This window comes from Galeopterus variegatus, unplaced genomic scaffold (assembly GCF_000696425.1).
Source record: "Galeopterus variegatus unplaced genomic scaffold, G_variegatus-3.0.2 Scaffold5573, whole genome shotgun sequence".
Taxonomy (NCBI): domain Eukaryota; kingdom Metazoa; phylum Chordata; class Mammalia; order Dermoptera; family Cynocephalidae; genus Galeopterus; species Galeopterus variegatus.
Window position 1 is genome coordinate 104,092 of NW_007731684.1, and position 7,031 is coordinate 111,122.

General features: G+C 38.9%; 1 protein-coding gene across 1 annotated transcript in view; it reads right to left on the reverse strand.

Annotated features, from left to right (window-relative positions):
• TMC2 (transmembrane channel-like 2) overlaps nt 1-7,031 on the reverse strand; it is a 94,552-nt gene that overhangs the window by 47,475 nt on the left and 40,046 nt on the right. The window contains exon 8 of the mRNA XM_008589659.1: nt 1,938-2,036. Within this exon, the coding sequence (XP_008587881.1) occupies nt 1,938-2,036 (99 nt within the window). The remainder of the gene's footprint in view (nt 1-1,937; nt 2,037-7,031) is intronic.

Below are 7,031 nucleotides of genomic sequence, written 5' to 3' on the forward strand. Positions count from 1 at the left end.
TTCCCAGTCCGCGGGGTCTTAATTCAACACGCAAGAAGCAGATGAAAGTCTACGAGCTTTCTCAATATCCCAAAACTTCTAAAGACAATTATACAGGATAAGGCTCACAGTCTAACCTGAACTTCAAATTTTGCTTTGTTTTATTTTTGGCTTTTAGGTGTAATTGGCTTTAGGTGTAATTAGGACACTTTTTTGGTGTAATTATTTAGGTGTAATATTAACTTCGATTTTGAACACTTTTTATGTCTTTGCTAAATACAAAACAAGGGATTACTGTTTCATAATTGGCTTTAGGTGTAATTAGGACACTTTTTTGGTGTAATTATTTAGGTGTAATATTAACTTCAATTTTGAACACTTTTTATGTCTTTGCTAAATACAAAACAAGGGATTACTGTTTCATAAACTCAGTTTGTTTTTGGTAGACAGGATGTATCAACAGGGATCCTTGGATGAAATAAGGAATAAAGGAAATCCTTAGTAGTAGTATAGTTGGGCACCCCTGTTCCAAATAATTGGGAAAAATACTCCAACTCATGTTCACACAATTTTGAGGGGTTTCAGTCCTGCCTTTGAGAGTAAAGGATGGCAGCAGCAGTGACCTGTCGTGGGAGGCCCCATGACCATGACTCCCAGCCTCAGGAACCCCTTGGAGCTGAAGACCAGAGGCATGAGGGTGTGGGAACTCAAAAAGGAGGGGAGGGCATGCCAGGCAGAGGACCATGAGCAAAGGCAGGGAGGCATCGAATGTGTGACACATGCAGGGACTTCTCCCAAACTTGATAATATTGGGGCACTAAAGTGTGAGGTATTAGTCAGACATGAGACTGGAGGGCTAGGGAGCAGCCGGGTCATTAACAGCTCTTTTGTAAACCCAGTTAAGAACATTGGCTTTTATTCCATTTGGAAATGGGAATCAAGAAATATCCAAGGTAGGGGAGTGACAGGGTCATTCTAACAGCAGAGGGAATGGAGATTTTAGGAACCCAGCCAAGGCAGGGAGGAGAGGTAGAAGATTCTGACAGTCATCTTGGTAAACCGAGGGTATTATTCGAAGTAGAGGTAAGGGGGATGGAGAAAAGCACTGTGCCAAGTGCTGGGATCCCTTTTGATTAAAGACTCAGTTTTAATAATTAAATGCTCTATTTCACACTTACCAATGCAATCTTTAGGCCTCACAATCACAAAATGGGAGTGCATTGGCATGTTTGCAATAGCACCTCAAAACCCCATAGATGGAAAAGTCCATGGCATTTTATTCTTCAGCCTGGATATTCATTGATTTTCTTCCTCCTTGGATATTCATCAATTCCCATTCCCAAGTGGAATAAAATCCAGTGTTCTTAATTGGGTTTACAAAAGAATTAAGAAATATTCAGTAGGTGGGCTCAGATTTAGTGACTGATTGGATGAGGGGGGTGGTGGCAAGAGAGAGGGAGAAGTGTAGGATGACTTTCAGGTTTCAGACTTAAATGACTGGATGAATGGTGGTTCCAATAAAGGAGACAGGAAAAAGAAACATGGGATTTAACTGGATAGATGCTAAATTTGAGAAGCAGGTAGGGCATTCAGTTGAGGGTCTGAAATTGTGGGAAAAGCTGGAGTGGAGATATATTTATGGTCTTAATATGGGTATGGGGAGAGAAAGCAGTGCTGTGAGACCACCTTACACAGAGCTGGCAGAATGAAGGGAGAAGTGACCTCATGGGGAACTCACATCCACCTGTGTGTGTGGCTAGAGAGAGGCGCCCATGAAGGACACCTGGGAGGACTATTGAGAAACGTGGTTTCTGAGCTCATTTAGCCTAGCAGTGGGGTCATATATGATGAAAGCACTGGGTTCTCAATAATTAAGTGCAATATTTCACACTTATCCGTGCAATCTTTAGGCCTTACAGTCACAAAATGGAAGTGTATTTGCATGTCGGCAACACTACCTCAAAATCCCAAAGGACAGAAAAGTCCATGGCTTTTTCTTCCTCAGCCCGAGGCACTGTTTTTCTGGGAATACTTCCATAGGGCATGCCCATCAGTACCTTGTGCAGGAGCAGAATCACGCAGGTGTAGTGGAGAAAATGCAAACACAGAGACATTCAAGTACTGGGTTAAATACTTTTCTTCTCAGAGCAGGACACACCAATTTCCTCTCTAAGTAACATGAATCACTTTCCTGATTTTAAAAGTAACACACTCATGGTGGAAAATGTAAAAAAGTACATAAGAGCATTTAAAAAATTACCTGTGATCTCCGCAACTCAAAGATAGTCACTGCAAGATATTCATGTATTTCTTTTCAGTTCCTATAACTCAGTTATTTCTGATATATATGTATACACACACACACACACACATATTTAGTCTGGTTAGTTAGCTTAATATTATTTTTTGACCAGTTCCTTATATCATAAGGTAGTTCTCAAAATAAAATGACTTTGAAGTATCTAATCATTTGTATGTGCCGTAGACTTACTTAACAAATCCCCCATTATTATGCATTAGAGTATTTCTAGTTTTTCACACATACGCAATTCTATTAATAAATATCCTTATACATATGCCTACTATGGTTTAAATGTCCCCTCCAAAATTCATGTTGAAATTTAATTGTCATTATAACAGTGTCGAGAAGTGGGACCTTTCAGAGGTGATTAGGTTGTGAGGACTCTGCTTTCATGAATGAATTAATGTCATTATCATGGGAGTGGGTTAGTTATTGTTGGAGTGAGTTTCTGATTAAAAGAATGAGTTTGAACCCCTGTTCTCTCTGTTTCATGTACTTGCCATATGACACCTTCTGCCACGTTATAACACAGTGTACAATGATGACTCGTGTGGCTAAGATCCAGGGGATAAAGGAGTTTTGCAGAGGTGATCCTGGGACGTGGCATGGGTATTTCCTATGAGTCATTTGCTGATTTCAAAAACAACACCTGGGCTGGCCCCGTGGTGCACTCGTGAGAGTGTGGCGCTTGGGTGCACAGCAGCGCTCCCGCCGCGGGTTCGGATCCTATATAGAGATGGCCGGTGGGTTGCGATCCCCTTACCGGTCACAAAAAAGACAAAAAAACAAAAAACAAAAAAACAACAGCTGAAAGATTAAGAAAGTGTGCAGAGATTTTGGAACAGTCAAAGGGCTAAAGGTGGAGATAAAAGTTAAATTTAGGGGTGATAGGAAGATGCTTTGTATCTTTTTGTAGAAGATCAAAAGCCCAGGTTTTTGATTGAGGCCTTGGAATACTTTACTCTGAGGGTAAAGGTAAACAAAAATATAGACCAATCCTCAAAGGAATTTAATCCTAGTCTCGAGTGAACTAAATTTCTGATTGAATTGAGGTGATCCTGGTTAGTTCTCCTATTGGAAGAATAAGTAAATCTCAATCATTTTTCAGTAAAAAACAACCAGTTATAAAGGAAGACAAGACTTGACCAAAAACCAAGAGAAAAATTAAGCAATAGAAACAAATTCACAGGAAGTCCAGAAAGGGAGTTGTCAGTCATGAACTTTAAATAAGTTTCATTGATATTTTTAAGGAACAAAGAAACAAGATGAAGAATTTCAGTAGAAAACCAGAAACTATAAAATCAATCAAATGGAAGTTACAGAACTGAAAAATGCAGTTATTGAAATTAAAGACTCAGTGGACAGATTAGCTAAAAGGAGAGTGGCTGATTTAAAATATAGAATTAAAAAAATATCCAGACTTAAACAAATAGAGAAAAATACAAAAAAAATCGAATTAAACATAAGGCATACATGAAAATATAGAAATAAGAATATACATATTTGTAGTCACAGAAGGAGAAGAGAGAGAGGGTGGAATAGCACAGACACAGCATTTAAAGGGATAATGGCAGAGAATTTTCCAAGTACGATGAAAGATAGTTTAAGATTTAAGAAGTGCTGCAAATCCCAAGCAGGATATAGACTGTTCTGGATTTTTACTGCTGTGTAACAAATTACCACAAACTTAATGGCTTAAAGCAATGCCCACTTATTAGCTGCAGTTTTGTAGGTCAGAAGTCCAGAGTGGCATGTCTGCTCAGGGTCTCACTGGGCTGAAATCAAGGTGTCAGCCGGGGCTAAGGATCTCATCTGGGGTATGGGGTCTTCCTCCAACCTCACTGATTGTTGGCAGAAGTAATTTCCTTGTGGCTGTAGGACTGTCCCTGTTTCCTTGTTGGATGTCAGCTGGTGGCCATACTCAGCCTCTACAGGCCTCCCACATTCCCCATCACATGGCCCTTCCATCTTCAAGCCAGCCATGGTGTGTTAAATCCGCCTCGTATATTCAATATCTCTGACTTCTTCTGCAACCAGCCAGAGAAAACTCTTGGCTTTTAAAGGGTTCATGTGATTAATTAGGTCCACGCACATAATCTCAGAGTGATATCTCATCATATTCCCGGGTTCAATCCACACTCAGAGGGGAGGGGATTATACAAGATTGAGAGTCATTGAGGGTCTACCTAGAATTCTGCCTACCATGTATACAGCAAACAAACAAACAAACAAAATGACAACAAAAACTTCATGGGGGGTTGCAGAGACGTTGGTTAAACAAAGCTGGATTTCAGTTAGGAATAAATTTAAGAGATTGATTGTATGATGTGGTGACTATAGTTAGAAACAGTGTATTGTATACATGAAAATTGCTAAGACAGTAGATTTTAAGTGTTCTGACCACAAATAAATGATAAGCATGTGAGGTAATGCATATGTTAATTAGCTTGATTTAGCCATTCCACAAAGTACACATCAAAACATCATGTTGTACACCATAAATATATACAATTCACATTTGTCAATTAAAAGAAATAAATTTAAAAAAACTTCACCTAAGCAAACCACAGGAAAATTTAAACAAATTCTTCAAGAGAATAGAAAAAAAAGAAACATTTCCAAATCACTTTATAAGGACTGATTTTGATCTTCAAACACGATAAGGACATTATAAGAAAGAAAATTTATAGTGCAATTTCTCAGAAATAGATGAAAAAATTCTAAACAAAATGTTAGCAAACCAAAACCTGGTGATACATAAAAAAGATAATACATAATTACCTACTTGGGTTTATTCTAGGAATGCAATATAGTTTAAAATTTGAAAATAAATCAAAATAATTTATCATGTAGCAATTTAAAATTATCCAATAATATAGCATCAGTGTATACAGTATATAACAAAAAAATTATAAATAAAGGGAGAGAAAGACAACAATAGCAGGAAATTTATGTCACTCAGCAATTGATAGTTCATACTGACCTAAAATTAGTAAGAATATGGATGATTTGTAAAATGCAAGTAATATATTTGAATCATGCAAAAACTAGAAAAAAGTTAGGAAAATTAACCATGTTCTAGCTAATAAAGCAAGTCTCAATTGATTTTTAAAAAATCAGTTTCATACAGAACATGCTCTATAATCATTATAAAATCAAGCTTATGGCATGCAGCTAAAATTGTACTGAAATGGAAATTTGTATACTGGCCTTGTGTTATAGACTTGATATAGGCCAGTCTCCTTTGCACCTTCCATTCTCTGACTGTTTGAATAGGAAGGTCTACTGCATTCATCTTACACCTGTCTGACCATTGTATATTTATGTTGAGTGCAGATAACATGTCTCTTTAGTTTCACTGGTAAAGCGAAACTGTACTCAGGGAGCTGTATTTGAGGAGCTACACTCACGGAACCTCATCTGCACCTGAGCTACTACTGATTTAGATAATGAGATCCTGAAATTTGAGCTGATGCTGTGCCAGAATGAGATTTTTAGGGGCCCTGGGAAGGAGCAAGTGTATTTTGCATGTGGGGGAGATGTAAATTACTGGGGGCCAGAGGGCCAAATGTGGAAAGCAGTCTCTAAGATGACTCACGTCGATCCCTGCTTCCTGGTACTTATCACTGTGAACATTACCCTCCCATTAAGTGTGGATTGGTTTTAGTGAATCACTTCTGAGGAATAAAATATGGCAGAAGTGATGAAATGTCATTTCTGAGGTCATGTTATAATTAGATTAGTGGGCTTAGTGTGGCTTCCATGTGGAGAGCTTTCTCTTGCTCTGCCTCTCTCTTGGATTCTCTCCTTCTGGGAGAAGCAATCTGCCATGTTGTGAGCAGACCTATGAGAGGCTCACATAACAAGAAACTGATGTCTCTGGCCAACAGCCACCGAGGACCTGACCCTTGAGAAGTGCCACATGGGTAAGCTTGGAGGCAGATCTTCCTCAGTTCAGCTTTGAGATAACTGCAACCTTGGGCAAAACCTCGACTGTAGCCTTGGGAGAGACCCAAGCCAGAACCACCCTACTAAGCTGCTTCTGAATTCCCAACCCACAGAAAAGTTGGGACAATAAATGTTTTCGGCAAAAAATGTGAGGAGGTAATTTGTTACACAGCAGTAGATAAGTAATAGAAATTCAAAGAAATTAGAGGGAAAGAAATGATACACATAAGAGTAGAAATTAATGAAAAGAAGGATATGGAAAACAAAGACCTGAACATGAATGTTTATAGTAGTTTTATTCATAATAGTCCCCAACTGGAAACAACCCAAATGTCCATGAACTGGTGAATGGATAACAAACTACAATATAGAAATTTCATTGTAATATTTCATTTCATTCTACCAGTAAAGGAACATACTATTGGTACTTACAACAACGTGGATAAATCTCAAAGACATGGTGCTAAGTGAAAGAGGTTAGACACAAAAAGCTATATAACACATAATCTATTTATGTGATATTCTGGAAAAGGCAAAATTTTAGGAATAGAAATCAGATCACTGGTTGTCAAGGGCTGGGGGCTGGGAGAGGAGATTACTTAACAAAGGGGGTACAAAAAATTTTAGGGGGTGATGGAAAGGTTCTATGTCTCTATTGCAGGAATAGTTACCTGTCTATTTGTTAAAACTTATCAATCTGGGCCGGCCCGGTGGCGCACTGCTACAGTGCGCCGCTTGGGAGTGCGGTGGCGCTCCCGCCGCGGGGTCGGATCCCACACACGGACCGGCCGCTCACCTGCTG